The following is a 22,296-nucleotide window of genomic DNA, read 5'->3' on the forward strand; positions in this document are numbered from 1 at the left end:
GATTCCGTCAGTTTGCAATTGTATTGACGATGATATCGATTATTTAGGAGCGCTAAAACAAAAAAGTACCTCATCGCTTACTAAGTAACAGAATATGAAGAGAAACATGAAACTATTAGATAGGTGAATCAAACTTTATTACTGAGGAAAGAAGTATGTTTTAATGGGATCTTTTAAAAGTGGCAAGACAGGTATTATCTTTCGAAGCAGCCACATAAAACGTTTTTCGGTCGTTGAGATTCAGAATCTGGAAATAATTAATGTATATTCAGTTGTTGAGCGCATGTATGCATTTCTTTAGACATTTGTTTACCTCTTGTGCAACGGGATTTTAGTGCACATTAATCAGGAGCTATGCTTTGGCAATTCTGAGGGTGCGATGGCCCAGTGATCTCGTAAACGGGAGGTCTAAAAAGTGCTAGTGTCTTTTGGTAAGGCTTTAATCCACTGACTTACACCCACCTTCATAAACTGGTAATGCTTTCAAAATACTAACTGTTTTCAAACTCAAAGTTGGGTATGAGCGATTATTATTATTGCATGTTTATAGTTAGGTAAAATGTACCAGAAATTGGTTAAACATTACCTAGTGCTTTATGTCTTACCCAACAAACATGTATGGTCCTCTTTTGTTTACCACCTATTTGTAAAATATTATCCAACTGTTTTAAAGAGACTATAATGTCCCTTTTGCAGCCAACGTCAAATTCTGCAGAACTTTGCAGGAATTATGAATATGTCTTGTATGTCCTATCTATGAAATTTAAACATTAGCAGTGTCCTAGTATTTAAATTATGCAAAAAACAACGTTTACCTTCTAGACTTCACTGTCAGTGACTGACTGATATCTCTGATTTATCTTTGGTAATAACATACACAAAATGAGCTGTTACAGGTACATGAGCATTTGTCTATATCAATAACCCACTACTTGTAATAGTAGCCGAAATTAAACTTATTGAATCTTTGTGCAGCACAAAACGTACGACGTACGACCGTTTTCAAGCCCTTTTGTTTTGATGGAAGTTCTAAATTAGTATTGTCTTTTAAATGCCGTTAGAATTTAACCTTTTCATTTTTGGCCTGCAAATGGGACATAGTACCTTTAAAGGGGAAGTCCACCATGATATTTAGTTGGTTTTGATAAAAGCAGAAAAGTGAGACAAACAAAATTTGAACAATATCCTATAAAAAGAAATAGAAATATTATACATTTTTTAAGTTGTCATCAGTGAAAAAATTAATTTGCAACACTGTTTTCGTTGATTCTTGCCTATAGCAGCCGTTATCAAAAGCAGTCATGAAGTTATTCGTCTTATCAATGGTGGTGATGATGGTGGTTTGTGTTCATGCTCAACAGGAAAGCGGTAAGATAATTGTCAAGCACAGACTTTATTGAGCCATTTAAAGTGTTTTTAGTTGTTTCAGTAACAAAGGTTTAAACCAGCTTGCAAATAGCTACAAGGGGCAGGGCTGAGATGATTGATATGATGCTATTGCAACTTGACCTGAGCTTGATATCATGGACCACTTTTATCCTATTTACTCTCAGACTGCCTCTAACTGTAAACATATTTTAATCCGTTGTTTCATTAGTTCATTAGTGATCTCTTTTTTTTAATTCATGCCCTTGCCAATTATTTGACTTGGGTCTTTTTCTCCAATGCAATGTGCAATATCTAATTCAAAATTACACTATATTGTTATTTATATACTCATTCTAATTTTATTGACCAACTCTCTCGATCTAGATGAATGCTGTCATTACATGTATATTAAAGGGGAAAACGAAATAGAGACTGTCATTTTGACTTTTACGGTTTAATTTCATCTCATCCAATAGGTTTTTTTTAATGCTTAATTTCAATTTTTGTAATAGAAACGTTTGTATAGCAATTGTTAAATACTTTCTCAACTCTTTCGCTTAAACAACTTCCTTTTTTCTTCTCCATTCTCTCCGTCCCACCGTCTTGGTCTTTCAACATGAAAGTATATTATTACATTAAACGTATAACTTTGTTTTGCAATTTCGATTTCACCTTACAATGACTTACATTATGTATTTTAATTTTGTATATGTTTATATCTCTCTATATTTTTAACTTGTTTGTAAATTGAACATTTTCAGCCTGCGAGCTGCTTGTTTGATGTGATTTCTCAATAAACCAAACCAATTCAATTCAATTTAATAATGCTTAATCTGGAATGCATTGTTTAATTAGTTGTAGAGGCATGATTTTTATTTTTAAGGAGAAAAAAATTAAACGATAGACGACCCTTACTCTAAACCTAGCTTTAAACCTACCTGGTACTGTGTACTAAACATAACAAAGACAATTAGCTGCATTATCTAAATTACGTTGGAAGTTATTTTTTTAAACGTGCCTCTACAACAGTACTGATTAAATAAGGCCTACCTGATATCAATAGCCCTTTCTAAGGCGACATCTATTATGAAGTTAAGGCTGTGTCACACAGAGGCCAAAAATCCGGATTTTAGTTATCGTATTACGGTAAATATTGCCAGTTTGGTACAGAATGGTTACAAGTTCATTGATAAGCAGGACATGATGAAAAATGAATGTATAAAGATTGATAAATTACAATGTGAGGTATTGATCAAATTTCCATACTGGCTCACGTCTGGCATTAATAGTAGTAGAAAAAAGAGGAAGCAGAAGAAGAGGGAAAAGGGGAGAAAAAATGATAAAGAATAATAGGAAGAAGGATAAGGAGAAGAAGAAGAACGAAGAAGTGGAGAAGAAGAAGAAAAATAAGTAGCCGTAAAAGAAGCAGGAGAAGAAGTGGAAAAAGTATATAAAGAAGAAGAAGATAAAGATGAAGTGAAAACCCAGATCCTGTACTTCTCCATCCCATCTTCTCAGTTTGCTCATACTTGGTATGCTTATTCCAAATGCAGGTGGTCCTTTCTGTCCGAAATGCACCGAGCTATATTCTGACGACCCAGCCTTCCCATTGCCCGTCCCGGTTGGAAACACTTGTTCTCTAAACCCTGAAATAGAGCAGTGTGATGTAGGTGACAGATGTGAGCTGGTGGAGATTGCAACGAGCTTTATTCGTGACGCTGGTAAGAATGTAATGCCCGTCACTGCACACGAGACGTCATTACCATATTTCATATATTCTGTGAAAGTTCTTAGCTCGTACGTCACACGATGTCTTCACTGATCACGTTTGAATCAATGTGTGTACGGTGTCTCTTTCACGTGGTGCGTCAAAGACAGCGTACTGCATGACTGACGCAGTCCTGTTCGTGTGACCCCACGTGTGTCAAGGTTATTACACCGTTTAATGAATATTGATGTATCATCTCAACCAACATTTCTTTTTCGTGCCCTCAATGCTTTATCTTGAGTCCCGAGAGCATAGAAATAATTAAATTATCATTGATAAATACCTTTTTCCTCTCGATTGAACGAGTCTGTTACCGACAGTTTTGCCACATGTTTAATAATTATTAATATAAACGAACATATTTTAAGACTTAATACTGACTTTGTTTATGAATAACGCCGAATATTTCACTCTGTCAATTCTTGTTTTTAACCTGAATTAAAGAGTTAACCTGTCTTACCGACCACTTACTTAGAGCGGCCACTGAAACCCCCCCCCCCCCCCCCCCACAGAAAATTACTGTGTTGTAAACCCACTATATAAAGCTATGGTCACAAATTAGAGCAGCGACCGACCGATCAGTAGCCTGCTCGGTCGCTGCTGGAATTAGGCATCGCCCAGCGATTAGTTCGGTGCCCGGGCGGCGACCGCCCAGGCACCGAGCGTATTTTGGGCGGCGAGTGAAAAGTGGGCAGGCGCCGCCCAAATTTTAACTCCGCGCTAAAACTTCAGCGGCGACCGAGCGATGCCCTAACAACGAGCGGTGACTGGCCGGTCGCCGCTCGGTGGCCGGGCAGCCGCCGGGCAGAATTGGTTAAAAACTCGCCGCTCGGCCGCCGAGCAGGCTACTTTTGGGTAATGTGACCATAGCATAAAGGTCACCAGCCTTACACAGCCAAATCATTATATAACTTTTATATTCATTCATACATACCCTACCAGGAAAAGGAATGATTTTCACATCCCCCGTTTACGCACTTCATTTTCTCAAAAAACAATTGTGTATACTAGTCTGTCTTTTTGGAACAATCTTCATCCTGATTTACTTCACCCTTCTTCTATTCATCAATTGAAATATAAACTCAAGTTACATTTGTTGAATGCATAAAATGATAATGATGATTAGACATTTCATGTATAATGTTCTTTTTTCTTATAACGTGTACCATTTTATTTTACAATTCATTTGCAATTTTACGCGTTCTTTTGCCTGTGTGACATAAGTGAATTTTAACAGGAAAGGAATGAATAATTCATGATTTCTATTGTTCGGTTTTTGTAAACGTTCAGGTGGTGCAAACATGTGCGGTAGAAATAGGTGCATACTCTGCTATTTATTGGCTCGTTACTCCTCTTCGTTTTAATGTATTTCTTTCTTCTTTTTTCTGTATTGTATTGTATTGAACTCGCAAACAATTATTTGTCAATTACTGCCGTCTCAATTTTAATTGTGTACCTCTCTCTATAGTAAACATTTTCTGTCCCTATTATTTTTCAAGTCTCCCAGGAACCTATCCTTTACAAGCTCTGCTTTTCTATAGGTTCCTGCACATTTCACAGTTTGTACTTTTGTCTGGGTTTCCTTTAAATGATATTAGTTGTCAAACAAATGTGATGATTACCTTATCAATTAATATAATCATTTTTTTTAAATTATGAAACAAATATGTCTTTTATGTATATTTTGTTATCTGTATTATTTCTGCATGTGAAATGTGAAATCAATAAACTCAAACTCAATTATGTATCCCCATATCTTGACACGAATAGCGGCCATCGATATAGAGCTGAGTCGTAACTTATTTATTTTTGTCCTTTATTCTTGGTTCAAATGCAACCATAGATTTACTTACCCTGACGCTGTCGTCTTTCGGTTGCGAACAACATTCCGAGTTTTCGATGCCGATTCCGGACACCGGCTGCAGGTTAGAAGGGGTAGAATCTTCCGACCCCGGCATTGATCCTGTCAATGTTCCTAATTTTCCTGAGCTGACGATCAGTTCCCAGGTACGCGTGACCTGCCTCTGTGACACACCCAACTATTGTGCCTCAGCTCCTGCTGGAGAAGGTAATAAGGAGGAGGGGAAGTGTAGTCCAGAATTTGCAAGCAAAGATGACATGATTTCCGAACGTATACGACAGATGACATGATTTCCAAACGTATACGACATGTGCAAAATGGCTGGGTCAGCGTCACTCACTTTTTTTTTTACTAGCCTTCGTAAGATGTTCAAAGACAACAAAGATAAGGAAATGATCTGATACATCAGTTTGTATAATTCAAGGATGAAAAGAAGACGTGTTTATTATTAGTGTGTTTACCAGCGTTTTTCAACCTTTTTTTTCAGCATGGCAGTCTTTTCAGAAATACAAGTGTCGCTTCTCGCCAATCCCGAATTCATCACATCATATTTTTGTTTATATTTCCCTGAAACTCTTCAAGTGTCATGTACATACCCTTTTTATTTTTTTTTATTTTAGCCTCCAAAATGTCATCTTTAACATATTCAAGAACTATTTTGTATCTACAAACTAAATAAGATACATATTAATGTATGCGACATCCCGATTACGATACAAAAATTCCCACAGCAAGTTTCCTACCATTTAGGTTAGTTTCTAACCGAAAAGTTTCTGTGAAAGTTATACTTAATGGTTAATAATATAATAGCTAGTTTTTATATAGCGTTTTTCAGGACCGAAGGCCCTCTCAAAGCGCTTTACAGAAATATATATATATTATTACCCCGGTCATAGGATTCAGGCTTACCCGCACACAATGTATGCACATTCTCCACTCCCTGGGGAGCATTCCAGCCAGGCGTCATTTTTACAAGCGCACACTTGCTAATCTAAGCACATTAGCTTTCGCATCCTACCGGGTACCCATTTAACACCTGGGTGGAGAGTGGGAAATGTAGCCAAAGGACATAAGTGCCGCGGTGGGACTTGAACCGCGGACCTTATGATCCACAGTCCGGTGACATATCCACTCGTCCATCCCCCCCCCCCCCCCTGGCCAAAAGAAAGAAGGGAAAAAAGAAGGAAAAAAAGGGGAAAGATATCAAAGGTATCAAAATATGCTCATCTGACCGTAATTAAATGCCTAAAACCCCTTGACTTCCGGTGGCTCTGCCCCCTGGACCGCATCTAGGGCCCTAAGGCGGACGGCTGGATGCTAATCTGACGGTAATTTAATGCTTAAAACCCCTAAGCTTCTGGGGTCTCGGCCCCCTGGACCTCCTGCCAGTGTCACAAATAAGGTATCAAAATATGTTCATCTGACCGTACCCCACGTCAATTAGTTACCTGCCAGTGTCACAAATAAGGTATAAAATTATGCTCATCTGACGATAAATTAATGTAGAAACCTCTGAGCTTCTGAAGGCTCCGCCCCCTGGACCCAACACCAATTTGTTTCCTGCCAGTGTCACAAATAAGGTTTCAAAATATGCTCATCTGACGAGAATTTAATGTATAAAACCCCCTGAGCTTCTTGGGGCTCCGCCCTCTGGACCCAACACCAATTTGTGTCCTGCCAGTGTCACAAATAAGGTATAAAAATATGCCCATCTGACGTTTATTTCTTGCCCAAAACCCTGAGCTTCCGGTGGCTCCGCCCCCTGGACCCAACACTAATTTGTGTCTTGCCAGTGTCACGAATAAGGTATAAAATCATGCTCATCTGACAGTAATTTATTGCCCTAAAACCCCTGAGCTTCCGGGGGCTCCACCCCCTGGACCCCACGCCAATTCGTGGCCTGCCAGTGTCACAAATAAGGTTTAAAATTACACGTTAATTTTACCTTTTTTTTGAGAGAGGCCCCCTCCTGACGTTCAAAGGGGGGGGGGTGCGATTTTTCAAATTTTTCAGATTTTTCAATAATTCATTGCAGTTTGCCCCGACCCCCAACATTAAAAAATCTTCTATGTGGGCATGTCTTGAACCATAATGCATGGCCCTACAGAGAAATTTTTCCTGTTGGGGACTGGGGGGAAATGCAATGAATTATTGAAAAATTATTGCATTTTCTTTGTTTTTTTTGTTATTGTGGGGGCGTCGATGTACGTCAATGTACCCCCCTAAATTCGGAATAATTTCTCAGGAGTCCAAAGAGACGAGAGAAAAAAAGAAAAAACACCCCCTTTTTAAAGAAATCTCCGGGTGAAAAGTTAATACACCCCTATTTTTTACAATTCTCGGGCCGGACTTTGTCGCACGAAAAGTACCCCTTTACCGGACATTTTGGTAACACGCATGGGGTCATTCCGACCCCGGAGTGGGGGGGGGGCCGTTTATACGCCACTGTTCAAGAACATACACTGACCATTGAACAGCTTCGCGAGAAAAACAGTGTTCCGTCATTCTCTCTTACTACTTCTTTTTTTCATTTTCAAGTAAACTGTGAAGACCCAGGTACGCCAGACTTTGGTAGTCAATCTGGAACCTTTGACCACGGCCATATTCTAACTTTTCAATGTAACCCGGGTTACACACTGATTGGTGCAACTCATATTATCTGCTTTGATGGAACTTACAACGAAGACATTCCTGTTTGTGAGGTAAGTAGTTTAATAATCACACATCTTACTCCCGTAATATGTTTCCTTTGATCAGTTTCTTTTTACCGTAACCGGAACCTATCTGTTTGGGGGAAAAAAAGAGTATGAATTAGTTTTCTACATTACTGATAAAATGTAACATCCCAACATTATGTGGACAATATTGCAGAACCAAAATGAGTCAGGTCTGCCTGTAGTATATGATCAACACGAACTCGATATTAAACAAATGCTTAAGTTATACCGCTATTAAAAAACGAGATACGCATTCTCACTAAAGACGAATAAGGTGGTTTGGAGGCTTTAGGGATCTCATATGGAGAGATGAAGAGAGAATTAAAATAAAGAAAGAAATAAAGAAAGAAAAGACAATTCTGACGAAATCAATACGTGGTCTCATGTCGATGACAGACCATTTAATAAAAAAATAAAAAATTAAATAAAAGGAAATGGAAAAAATGAAAATAAAAAAGACTAAGAAATAAAATAGAAATATAAAAAGAAATAAAAATAGAAAGATAGTAAAAAAAAGAAAAAAAAAAGAAGCTTTGCTGCCCTCTGAAGTTAATTGTTTCTCATGGGCACTTTTTTCTATAAACTTGGCTACAGCCTACAAGAAAATTAGGGAAAAAGAAAGAAAGAGACAAAAAAAAAAGATGAATGCTTCCTTGAGACCAACGATTGTAGGACAATAGATTCATGTATCTAGTAGATGCTCGATCGGCAGTCGACCTTGATTGTATTTGAAACAGTGCATCCAATCTACCTGAGATCAGTACCCTATAGTTGTTAGGAGGTGCATACCATTATCGAATATGCTTTGGGGTGATAAGATCTGCGTCCTTGATGTAGTAAAGCAGAGAAAAATAGGAAATATAGGAGTTGGGGGGGGGGGGGCTCCATCATTTGTTTTTGACCCGCCGTTTGAAGATTTTTTTGTCCCGACTGCCCCCCTTCCTTTTTCTACTAGAAAAGGGGGGTAGGGTGATTACCTGGAAACACAGTATTTTTTGCCTTTTGGGTCTAAATTATATACCCAATAGGCAATAATAAATAAATAATATATTAAATAATAGATTAAACCAATATGGCGTCGGGGGTTCTAGGACGGTAATCACGTTCGGAATTCCATGCAGTTAAACCATACGAGCGCAAAGCGCGAGCCGAAATTTGTATATATAATTTGACTTGATAATGTGCCTGAGCGGGTAGGCAAAGTGCTTAGAAGTTTCCTTAAATTATTAGAATAAGAAGACGATTCGTTGTACCGTTCTCGACTCTTAACCCTAATTGTCTGAATTCAGTTCCCTTCCCCCTCCCGCGCGATCGAAGCGCGGAAGCTTTGACGTTTCATTATTAGAGAGAGTAGACGATTTGTTGTACCGTTCTTGACTCCTAATCCTTGTCTGATAGACAATAGGGCACAAATAAGCTAGATAGTGCTCAAAGATCAATATCATGTAGATTTATGATGTGGACAAAATTCACCTTCCATAGGTATAACACGCAAATTACGAAAATTTTGACATGTGGCCTTTAATTGAATTTTGTACTATGATGACGTCATTGAAATGAAAATTAGTGTTCATTGATCTTGTAGGCAGTTGCCTCAACTACAAGATACCGAAATGTGTAAGAAAATCAATCAATATTACGAGAAATACACTAAATTTTCCATAAATAGAATGACGTCATAATATGCATTTTTGTATTTTGACTTCCAAGACCATTATGATGACGTCAAGATGTACTTAATGGCCAACTAAGATTTGAAATCATATCTCCGACTCCTACACTATCTAAATATGAAAAAAATGGCAGTTCTTATTCATTCCAAAGAGCTATAATGGACTTTGTATTGGCATGTGTTTGACCATATATGCTATCTCATACATGAGCTCGCGCGCACGGATATTTATCTTGAACGGACGCTCATTCCGTTATTAATAGTGATAAAGAGATGAACATGGTATCAAATTGTTCAGAAAAAATATGAGGAATATCCTGTCAAAAAAATATGAGGGGGAATTATTTTGTGTTCGGCCGTGATAAACGGAAACTCACAAAAATGCGCGTGCGCGTGATTTTTTGTCTAGTGCTCCATATGGCCTGAAATGAATGCAAAAAAAAATTGGGATGATTTGGAGCATTTTAAATTGTTGCGCGCGTTTGCGCACGTTTATTGACCTGAAATTGACCGGACGGAAATTGATCTTAATCATGATAAATATGAATGAGAAATGTCTTTGCGTTAAGAAGATATGATCATGAGTTGATTTTCACAAAATGGTGCCTGGATGACGTCACGATAATTATCAGTTACACGCAGGCGCGTATGCAGGGGAGGGGGGGGAGTTATACCCCCCACCCCTTGAGTTTTTTTATGTGTATGTTATGTGTATGTTTTTTGTGAACCTTTTGATTTTTTTTTTTTTTTTACATTAAAAAAAAAAAAAAAAAAAAAAAATTATGCCCCCCCCCCCCCACACTGAGCGAATTTTCGCCTGGCTGAGTCGTTGCGACTCTTTTTTGGACTCCAAAAAAAAAAAAAAAAAAAAAATGTCCGCATAGACTATCTTTCGCACCATGCCCGCATCAGTTTGCTTGTAAAGCTACCACACAAAACAAAATTGATATAATACAAAAAAATGATGACGTCTAACGAAAAAAATAAAGATACAATTGTTTTCATAATAATGTATTATTATAATGTGTAACGAATGGTGGCCCGCAACGTCATGTCATGAATATTATTGTCCCTCCTGAGGCTGAGCCTAATTAAGAACCTTTAGCTGACCAGTTGGGAACTGTCCCAGGATTATCTTTTCCATATTCATGCACGCTGTATCATTATTATTGCTATATTGTATTTATATTTCAAGCGCAGAACCCCACGTTTCATGTAACAGTTAATATTATTTTTTTTCCCATATTTTTCCCTCCACAGGGATTTTATTGATTTTCATTTGAAACACATACAAAAATATATATTCAAGGTTATTTACATAATAACATAAATAAAATAAAATTGGCTTTTCAAGATACAAGTATTGTTGAGCTGTTGAGTTAACAGAAAACTAACAATTAACAGTTAATATTATGCTGATTAATAACTTTATGTCGTTTTCATGTGTGGTTTTTATACACTTTTATTACAGTGGCTTTCGTAAAGTCTACTGGACTGAGCTTGTAAAACAACACGTCGTCATCGTACAATCAACGTCACTCTCATTTCATCCATGACAACGGATGCTCAGCATTACTGTGACGGTTCCATGACACATGCTCCGCCGACGATTGCTCCGCCGACATTTACTCCGCAAAACGCGACAATTGCTCCGCGACATTTGCTCCGCGACATTTGCTCCGACGTCAAATGCTCCGCCGACAGGTGCTCCGCCGACAGTTGCTCCGCCGACAGTTGCTCCGCCGACAATTGCTCCGCCGACAGATGCTCCGCCGACAATTGCTCCTCCGACAATTGCTCCGCCGACAATTGCTCCGCCGTCAATTGCTCCGCAAAACGCGACAATTGCTCCGCCGACATTTGCTCCGCCGACATTTGCTCCGCCTGAAGCGACACTTGCTCCGCCGACATTTGCTCCGCCGACATTTGCTCCGCCGACATTTGCTCCGCCGACATTTGCTCCGCCTGAAGCGACACTTGCTCCGCCGACATTTGCTCCTCCGACATTTGCTCCGCCGACATTTGCTCCGCCGTCAATTGCTCCGCCGACAATTGCTCCGCCTGAAGCGACAATTGCTCCGGTGACATATGCTCCGCCGACAATTGCTCCGACGACATTTGCTCCGCCGACAATTGCTCCGCCGACAATTGCTCCGTCGACAATTGCTCCGCCGACAATTGCTCCGACGACATTTGCTCCGCATGAAGCGACACTTGCTCCGGTGACATTTGCTCCGACGACATTTGCTCCGCCCAAAAAGTGTCCCATTAAATACAAATGCTACTAGTACTACGACAAATGCTTCGCCGACAATATTTTTTTTTCACGGGTTGTTTTTGTTTCTTTCTTTTTTTCTTCATTTTTTGAATGCATTTCATGACATTATGTAAATGAAATGAAATGAATGAATGTTGATAATGTGGGAGGAAAAAGCAGTTGCCTAAAAGTCATTTCGAATATACTGAAATAACTTTCCATCTATCACTGTACGTCCCACATAATGTACACTAAACACTCATTACATGTCATGGGAAGTTTTTTTTTTTTAAAGTAGAGCAGCAAGCCACATTCCCCAATACGCGCATACCTCCTAGTTAATTTCAAACAGCTCATCAATATGTAAGACCTGAAATTACCTCAATGAAAGAAGACTAATAACATGAGAGGAAAGAAAAGAGCAAAAAGACAACCGTTTTTTGCTATTCCCCATAATGTTTGATTTAAAAAAATAAAAAATAAAATTATAGCTCCTTACGCAAGTTCTCCGGCGAAAGATAATTACTCCGCTCAAAATCTGTTTCATGTATTACTCATTAGCTGATCCAAAGCTCAAGGCTATCTCTCTCTCTCTCTCTTTCTCTCTCTCCCATGCTCCTCCTTTTCCTGTTTACACCGTTTTCTTGTCTTCTTTGCTCTTTTCTTTCCTCTCATGCTATTAGTCTTCTTTCATTTCCATCACTTCTTCTCTGCTCCCCCTCTCGAGTTCTATTTCTCTCGTGAAATTGAAACGTAAAGTAATACAATCATGTAGTACATTCTTGTTTAGAATAATATTTTCAATAATATCCAGTCCATTTTCTAAAGGTTTCTTTCCTTTAGTTAAGTGTATGTAGCTTTAATATATATATGTTAGTGTGCAAAACACTCCGTTTCATTCGAGTACTTTGTTTTCACTAAATAATTTAAGGGACTCACGAAGCCACCGGAAGAAGAGCAATTGGCTTATCATGAAGAACTAACATCAAACTGCAACAAAATGATTTGTATAAATGTGAATAAGCAGAAAGGCTGCCATCTCATTTTCCCGTCTGAATGGGTTCTCTTCCTTACGTATATAAGTGCCCTTATTTTCTAAACTTTTTTTTTATATTTGTGTGTTTATTAAATTTTCAATCATATAAAAATTACATATTTACAAGTCTTTGGTAATAATTAGACAAACAAAAAAACCAATATGTATAAGAACAACTAACAATAATGAAAGGACAAGAAAGTTATAAAAAAAAACATTATAGTAAAAAAAAATACACTGTACACATATAAATCATAGTTTGAACTCCAGTGCATAAAGGGGAGTGAGGGGGCACAGGAATAAAAGTTAAATCAACATGAGTATCATAAGTCAAATCGCCATTTCTTAAAATGCGAAACAAGCTTGTTCCTTTTTTTCGCTGAGAAATATTCAATATCTTTTTGTTTCTTTATAAAACTCTTAAAAAGATCAACACTTGGTAAATCCCCCTTACTTATTTTCTAAACTTCCATGATGACCTATTACATTGTATAATGCTTTACCTAGTAAGATGCATTGATCGAGGTAATTTCAGGTATTACATATTGATGAGCTACTTGAAATTAACTAGGAGGTATGCGCGTATTGGGGAATGTGGCTTGCTGCTCTACTTTTTTTAAAAACTTCCCACGACATGTAATGAGTGTTTAGTATACATTATATGGGACGTACAGTGATAGATGGAAAGTTATTTCAGTATATTCGAAATGACTTTTAGGTAACTCCTTTTTCCTCCCACTTCATCAACATTCATTCATTTCATTTCATCTACATTATTTCAAGAAATGCATTCAGAAAATGAAGAAGAAAAAAAGAAACGAAAAAATAGGTGTAAAGAAAATATTGTCGGCGAAGCATTTGTCGTAGTACTAGTAGCATTTGTAGTTTATGGGACACTTTTTGGGCGGAGCAAATGTCGTCGGAGCAAATGTCGGCGGAGCAATTGTCGCTTCAGGCGGAGCAATTGTCGGCGGAGCAAATGTCGGTGGAGCAAATGTCGGCGGAGCAAATGTCGGCGGAGCAATTGTCGCTTCAGGCGGAGCAATTGTCGGCGGAGCAATTGTCGGCGGAGCAAATGTCGGCGGAGCAAGTGTCGCTTCAGGCGGAGCAAATGTCGGCGGAGCAAATGTCGGCGGAGCAATTGTCGCGTTTTGCGGAGCAATTGACGGCGGAGCAATTGTCGGCGGAGCAATTGTCGGCGGAGCAATTGTCGGCGGAGCATCTGTCGGCGGAGCAATTGTCGGCGGAGCAACTGTCGGCGGAGCAACTGTCGGCGGAGCAACTGTCGGCGGAGCATTTGACGTCGGAGCAAATGTCGCGGAGCAAATGTCGCGGAGCAATTGTCGCGTTTTGCGGAGTAAATGTCGGCGGAGCAATCGTCGGCGGAGCATGTGTCGGGTTACCACTGTGACAGCCGCCAACTTACCTACCCCCCCCCCCCCCCCCCCCCCCGAAAAATATATATATTAAAAGGTGGGCTGTATTTCAATTCATTTCAATTCGATTCAAGGTTTATTAAAATATATCTTCGCAGCCGTTGATGGCTGAATTGCGATAAAGTTCACAGATAAAAACATGCAAAATTACAAAATAAACATATCAATTACAATGATCATACTAGATTGGCATAAGATTGAGTACAGAATTACAGTTGAAATTCTAGTTAAAATAATGTGATATAGAGTCAAAGAATAGAGCTTGATGCTAAGTTTGCCCACTCGTTACTGACGTCCCGACACAGAGACTTACTTCCACCATCTAAAGATTCCTTGCCCAATTTTCGCCCCCTCCGTAATAATCATGGTTTGGTCATTCCTAGGTGCAGGACTAGCCGATATCAAAATTCTGCTGTTCCTTCTCTTGTTCGTACAATTAATAAGCCTTGATTCTCTCTCTCTCTCTCTCTCTCTCTCTCTCTCTCTCTCTATCTCTATCATCTCTCTCTCTCTCTCTCTCTCTCTCTCTCCCCCATCTCTCTCTCCCTCTTGCCTTATTCCTCAGAATCTTTCAATTGACACATTCACAATTTGGTATACGTTATATTTTAATAATGGCATTGTATAACTAATTTTTAGAGTCGATTCCAATTTGTAATATATATATTTCTGTGTGGTTATCTTATCAACCCAAACGTAATTATGTTAATTCAGGTTTTAAGGCTTTTATCGTTGCCTATCTTCAAGATATTTTTCCCCCTTTTTTCTTTGATTGTTTGGTTGCTCAACATTATTTTTGTCTGTTTATCTGCTACCATTACCATATATCAGTTTAGTAATTTGATGATCTTGACTCTACTTTCTCTTAGTTTATTTTGGCATTGTATTGATGGAATTGTATTATTTTTGTCATCTTTATTACGTATTGTACTTGTCTTACCTTTCGTTTGGCTCACTATTGTAGATTTACTGTATTTATAACCGTATTGTATAATTTGTAAACATGAACAGTTTTGGTCCTTGGACCTTTGAATCATGTATATTTATATGTCTTTTTAAACCGAAATAAATAAATATATGTCGAGAGTATGTTAATCAGTTGGCTTTAAAATATATAAACGGAAAATTAAATAGGTTCAAATGTGAGTTCCAGAAAAAGTTTTTTTTCTTCAAATTACATCAGGAGTTTAGTGATTATTCAAAACCATTGTAAACATCTAAAGACAAGACGAGAAGTTGCAAAACATTATATTTCAAATTAAAACTCAAATTTCGAGTGATAAAATATAAATTTGTTCATTAGAAGTAAATCATCGATTTACAATATTCACATGGTAATAAGTTAGATGTATTGCACAAAGTTTTTAGGAAAGTACACACAAATAAAATTTAAAAAGAAACATTTTAGGGAAGTACAATTATAATATATATATATATCGAAAAAATCTCTTCTTAAAAACAACAAATGGTTACATAATCTAAGCAATGCAATTTATAGCAAATTCTAATTAACATGTTATGTATAAGAGATTAAAATTCTGTGTTTAATAGCCGGACTATGTAAGGTATTTCAAACAGATATCGCCAAATTATTAATTACTCAATTAATGCTCTTATTTATACCAATAACGTTCATAATTATTATTATTATTATTATTATTATTATTATTATTATTATTAATGTACATATACTAATATACAACTGATAATCAACCCTCTCTGTGTACTAATTATAATTCCAGTTCGTGATATCAATTTTGGATTACATAATCGCGGTGATAAATAAAGTGTGTTTATACAAGCAACAGAATTATGTGCTTTGTACTCTTCATTTTTTTTCAGTGCTACAGACACTGTTTTGGAAAAACGTGAAGTCGTCATTTCCTGTCGAACTGTGAAAAGTGGAATAAAAAGAAATAGAGTGAGGTGTGTGTGTGTGTGTGTGTGTGTGCGCGCGTGTGTGTGCGTGTGTGTGTGTGTGTGTGTGAATGTGTACATCTTTCTTGCCTAATACTATGACAATGGTATAATTAAAACATATACACCTCTACCGTGGCGTATAGCGTGAGGAAGCCCGTATACATACATTTATACAACATTATACAGTTATTGACTGGCAGGGGGTGTAATATAACATTATTTGGACTGCTGAAGGGAGTTATATTTCCCAAGTGGTTATATTTTCCCAAAGCTCAGCGCTGAGAGAAATTATGGTTATCAAGGGAGAAAATATGGTCATCAAGGGAGAAAGAAAAAAAATCGGAAAAAAGAATCTTACGCAAAAAAGCCATTTTGGGGAGAAAAAAAAATGGAAAAAATAATTTCAAGGGGAAAAATGACCCTCGGTAATGGTAATCCTCAAGAGGGCGACATTTCACCAGCTGGTTTAATATAACACTGAAAAGTGAGCGGCCAGGAAAATATAACAATTTGGATCCTCACAATTTATATCACGTGACGAGCTCTGGACCAACAACATCTTGGTATCTGTCTAAGCCATCTAATATATATATATATATATATATATATATATATATACGCACATCCATACACATCCCCTTATACAATATACACACACACTCGTCACCGTAATCTCTAAATCACTGCAATCAGTAAAGTCGATTCGAAAACTAACTGTTGTTATTTTCCAACAAAAAGACATTTTTTAAACCTTTTCGTTTAAAGATACTATGTCCCTTTTGCAGCCAACATCAAATTCTGTAGAACTTTGCAGGAATTATGGATATGTCATGTATGTCATATCTGTGAAATTTAAACGTTAGCAGTGTCATAATATTCAAATTATGCAAGGAAACCCGTTTACTTGCTAGACTTCACTGTCAGACACTACTGAGTGACTGACTGGCTTCTTTTTTCTTCTTTGGTAATAACATACATAAAATGAGCTGTAAAGGGTACATGAGCATTTGTCTACATCAAACCTACTTCTTGTAATGGCCAAAATTAAACAGATTTAATCTTTGCCCAGGATAAAACGTACTACCATTCAGTACAATGGTATGAAAATAAGACTATTACTTACTGGCTCTATATAGCTCTTAAGTAGATTCGACAACTAATAGTCGTTATTTTCCCACTTAAAGACATTTTCAAAGCCCCCCCCCCCCCTTTTTTTTTAGGGAAGTTCTAGATTAACATTATGTTTCAAATGACGTTGAAATTTAACCTTTTCACTTGTTTGGCCTGAAATTGGACATAGTACCGCTCCCTTGGCAATGTTTACCCTGGTCATATTTAGAGCACAAATCCTTGTAAGTGTTTGTACGCAACAGTATCTGCACTGTGAGACTACAGGTTGGTAGCTTACTGCGTTACTTCAGCCGTTTATTTAAAGCAGCCATGGGAGACTGACACAGCTAGGCTCTGCTCAAGGCTTTAGAAATTGTATTGAATTGTTAAATTAAAGTTTGTGCCTGCAGACTAGGACATGTTATTTTTACCTTCTATATTATTTATCTCTCAAGTGGTTCGTCAAATACCATGCTTAGTCGCTGATGCAGTACCACGCATGCAAACTGGCATCTCGAGTGCAACTGACGTAGGGATTAGCCTAGTCTACCTGGACTGTTTCCGTGTCGCGCGCCCAATCAGATGAGAAAATAATACACCATCAACGCTAAACCGGAGACGGTCCTTGCCTCTCTCGATCGACGGGTGTATTTTAGGGTATTGGTGGTGGTGGGGGCGGGGGGCGATCTGTGTAGGATGCATGTAAGGGAGAAGGACATAGATGATTGATGAATTAAAAAAATATTTAAAAACGGACAGAATTCGGACTTCCGTTTTTCATGAAATGCAAGGAATGGTGCGTAAATGAATTACAGGCTGAGTACGTATTTTGTATTTGTCTAGATTATTACAATGTTGAAGCCTTTAAAAAAAAATGTTGCTTTGTTCGTGCAAAGATGAAGGTAGAAGTTTTTCTCATGATATTGGTCTTAATGTCTGCATGTCGCTAAATCGGTTCGGAAGGGGGATTTCTGATATGATATGAGGAAATATTTTTTTCCGTCAAATTGTCAAATCTTCACTCTTCTCACCCCACAGTGGCGGATTCAGGAGGGGGGAGCCGGCCCCCCCTCCCTCCCCCCCCCCCCCTCCTGGAAAAAAAAGTGTAAAAACACGTTAATTTTACCTTTTTTTGAGGATGGGGCCCCCCTGGCACTCAAGGGGGGGGGTGCGATTTTTCAAATTTTTGAGGGCAAAAAAAAAAAAAAAAAAAATGTGCTCACTACCCCCAGTTCGTAGATACAATCTGTGCACGCGCAGATAAAGGTCACTTGTACAAAATTATAAAACCCACAGAGACTAATAATACTGGACACATGCTCACGAAAGTTATGTAATCATTATTCATGTATGCACCTGTGATACATTATATTGAGCACAGGTGAAATTAATCCTTTCAAGAGGGCAAACAAAGAATCACCTTAGAAGGTGCATTATTATTGGAAGGGTGTTATAAACAAAACTTCAAACTTAATAACATTCTAACCTTCAAAAACACCTTAACTACTTATGCCTGTTACGTTGGAATACAACACATAGGCCTGCATCAGCTTTTCATTAAAAGAAAAATAATTTGTGAAATAATAATCTTTCTTCAAAATATCGAACTTGAGTATTCTGTTGTATTGCTTGTTTATGTACATATAAATAGCTTATTTTCAAGAGGCACTAGATCCATGTGTGTAACTTAAGAAAGAACTCTATGTTTACCCGATTTTGTTCAGGTGTCTATGGAAAATTGTTATTAAAAGATGCATGTGTTCATAATTTCTCTCGTAATTTAGGTTAATAATTTTGTTCAAGGTAAATAGAGGAAAATGTATATCGATATCTCCATTTGCTGTCAAAATATTTTGCTCCTTTCGGAAAATAGCTCTTCAAATGTTTTACATGTAGAGATATAAATAAACAAAGAAAAGGATGAAATTAATAAAACAAAATAAATACTGAGTATGAATCAGGGAACAAACTCATACCTACCATCACCCATGCCTAAGATTTTTGGGGGAAGGGGATCCCGTAAAGTAATTTTGACATTGTAAGAAATAAACATAGGCAATATTTCATTGTAGGTTATTTTAAAGTCAACCTCTTTTTTATCGCCCATTCACATCAGTTCCCTGAAGGAAATGCTGGAATATATATGTCCCTCTTTCTCTTGTCTTTCTTCCTTTTCTCTTCCCCCTTCCTTTTTTCTTCTGCCCGTTTCTTCCCCTCTTCCATTTTCCTAGGTAGCAAGCCCATATGGGGCCCATATGGGGATGATCTGGGTCACTTGTGCCATCTGGGCTAAATGGAACCCATATAATTATGTATCCCATATGGGACCAATATTTAGTAACCCATATGGGATCTATCTGGGTCAGCCGTTATGGGTCCCAGATGGGAAAGCGCTGGGCGTACACATATGGGTAGAATATGAATATGCCCATATGGGTAACACATGGGGAAATATGGGTTAACCCACTTTGGATATTTCTGGGTTAACCAATGTGGGTACCAGATGGGATTAAGCTGGGCATACCCATTTGGGCCCAGTTTGGTATGGATCCCATCTGGGTCCCATCTGTCTCATACGGGTTTACCCATATGGGTCCCATATGCTTCTTGGATGCAGATGCCTTAGGGCCCCAGATAGTTTTCCATATGGGGCCCATGTTTCAGAGAATATGGGACCCATGTGGGTCCCACATGGGCTTGCTACCTGGGCTATTATCCTCTCTGTCTCTCATTATCTCTCTCTCCCACTCTCTACTTTTTGCACTTTTGCGCTTCGCGCTTAACATTTTGCTCGTTGCTTTTTAACGCTGCGGCTTTGCATTTGACGCACGCATTTCTATGATGCTGTTGATTGAATAAATTCTTCAATTCCTGATAAAGTCGTATGAAAGAGAATTCAATTTATTCTTGTCTCAATACGGTTGTCTCATTTACTTCGTTTTCTATTTTTATATGTATGTATTATGAAATGAGATAGCAAAATTTGTATATTGATGGTCATCTTGCGAGTAATAACCATTAACTACTCTCATGGGGGGATGATTTTATAGGCCACCCCCCTCCCCCACCTGAATTTTTTTTTTTTGGGGGGGGTATATCCCCCCATCCCCCCCGGGATCGACACCACTGCTTTTACGTGTTTGTTTTCTGATTAAAACTTTAGCCGATTTCACTGAACGTCAAGCAAGAAAGGCTGTCCTTGAGCGTGACAGGCGTTCTTCTCCAAGCTCGTCTTCGAGCTCATCTTAGAGCTCGTCTTCAAGCTCGTCTTCAAGCTCGTCTTCAAGCTAAGAGTCTAGCAGTGTCGAGATAGAAAGAAGTAAGTAATGGCCGTTGCACATATTAAGGAGATATTAGGGACTTTTAGATTAAGTGGACGAGAACGGCGTGAACGTACGTCCACTTATCATGCGTGTCTATGACAAGCCGTTTGACATTTATTCCTTTTTCTTCAGTGGCGGATCTAGGGGGCACAGGGGGCACGTGCCCCCCCCCCCCGGGCAAATTTAAAAAATAGTGCTCAACCCCCCCCCCCCCCCCCCCCCCCCCCCCAAACTAAACGAATTTTCGGCCAGCGCGATTTTCAAATTTTGGGGAGCAAAAAAAAAAAAAAAAAATAGTACCCACTGCTGGTGAAGTTCATGCCCTACTATACAGTTTTTGGCACAGCGCCATCTGATCGTCAACTTGCCAACAGTGCGTTATTATTCATACTTATTGCATCTTCGCATAGAAGAGGATTCGATGCTAAATCCAACAGAGCAGCTAGAGATGCAGCGAGTAGCTGAAGAAAAAAGGGAATGGCGCCTAAGCATATCACGCTTCAAATATCTGTATCTTGTAACACACACCGATATGCATGTATACGCCCAGCCACTTTTTATTCACCTATACTTGCCATTAAAAAAACTTATCTTAAAACTATCTGCAGCAGCAAGATGGGTTTATGAATGTATTTACACAATTTCAGATCAAAAGACTAAGTGCTTTTCTGTCTTTGAGTCAAAATTAAGGCCCTCGTGTTTATACAAAACAAATGGGGTGAATAAGACAATAACATAAAATTCAAGACTGAAAAGAATAGTGACTGCAGGTTTGCTTATAATGATTATTTTGCCATTATGCTTGAAGTTTAAAATTATGATCTTTTACAACATTTATTACAAGGGATATTTTCAACATGGCAATTTGCCCAACAGTAAATCAAAAACTCAGAATCAAAGAAGAGTAGAATAACAAAATTTTAATTTTGTTTTAATTCATAAACATTTTAATTATTTTATACTTTTCTTACCCCCCCCCCCTTCTTCTCCCTCCCTCTTCTCCCTCCCCTCTTTCTCTCTCTCTCTCTCTCTCTCTCTCTCTCGCCCTCTCTCTCTCTTTCTCTCTCCTTCTCTTCCTCTATCGCTGCATACACCTGTGTAGCTGAAATAGAACTATGTGAAAATGACCCTATAGGTACTATCTCTTGTCCAGAAGGCCAAACGACAATGATCGTCTCAGCTGATTATGGCCGTCGTGATATGACCACTTGTGATACTAATGTCGCAAGTGAAACATCCAACACCAACTGTCGTTCTGTGGACACCCAGCCACTCCTCCAAGACCGGTGTGACGGCGAGGTAACTTGTGACATTCCTACGACCAATGGCATGGAGGGTTTAGGCCGAGATCCCTGTGTGGGTACAAGCAAGTACGTCACAGTATTCCACGATTGCATACCGGACCCTTAGTAATTTTTTGTTAATCTTGACGTAAAGTGTCAGGGGCGGATCTAGCTTTATGCCAAGGGGTGGGGGGGGGGGGGGGTTGACCAACAAAAAAAAATCAAAAAATCGCGCCGTTTTACTTTTTTTCTTTTTTTTCACTTGGTCGCCCAAGGGGGGGGGGGGGGGGTAACCGCCGAAACACCCCCCCCCCCCTAGATCCGCCTCTGAGTGTAATACCCACTTCACATTATTGTACATCATAACACAGAACCAAGTGAATATGCTACGGACCGTTGTTGCGCACAGTTGCATGTCATTTATTTACACCTCCGCAGTTCAACTACCGCGTCATATCTGAACGAGCCTTAATTGTTCACTTATGTGAAAGCAGAAAAATAAGAGAAATAGCCAAAGTTTGAAATAAACTGGACAAAAAACAAGA

General features: G+C 38.5%; 1 protein-coding gene across 1 annotated transcript; it reads left to right on the top strand.

Moving 5' to 3' along the window:
* The first annotated feature begins 1,288 nt into the window (after positions 1 to 1,288).
* Positions 1,289 to 20,444, top strand: LOC105437586. The gene is made up of 5 exons (XM_030973899.1): positions 1,289 to 1,368; positions 2,922 to 3,089; positions 4,980 to 5,204; positions 7,536 to 7,699; positions 20,358 to 20,444. The coding sequence occupies exons 1-5, from the start codon at positions 1,302 to 1,304 to the stop codon at positions 20,442 to 20,444; spliced, it is 711 nt and encodes a 236-aa protein (XP_030829759.1). The 5' UTR covers positions 1,289 to 1,301.
* The last annotated feature ends 1,852 nt before the right edge of the window (positions 20,445 to 22,296 follow it).

Source organism: Strongylocentrotus purpuratus, unplaced genomic scaffold, assembly GCF_000002235.5.
Source record: "Strongylocentrotus purpuratus isolate Spur 01 unplaced genomic scaffold, Spur_5.0 spur5_contig_866, whole genome shotgun sequence".
Taxonomy (NCBI): Eukaryota; Metazoa; Echinodermata; class Echinoidea; order Camarodonta; family Strongylocentrotidae; genus Strongylocentrotus; species Strongylocentrotus purpuratus.

Coding starts and splice junctions, on each gene's coding strand:
- LOC105437586 (XM_030973899.1), top strand. CDS start 1,302: ATGAAGTTATTCGTCTTATCAATGGTGGTGATGATGGTGGTTTGTGTT. Junction 1,369..2,921: donor TCATGCTCAACAGGAAAGCG/GTAAGATAATTG, acceptor TTCCAAATGCAG/GTGGTCCTTTCTGTCCGAAA. Junction 5,205..7,535: donor CTCAGCTCCTGCTGGAGAAG/GTAATAAGGAGG, acceptor TTCATTTTCAAG/TAAACTGTGAAGACCCAGGT.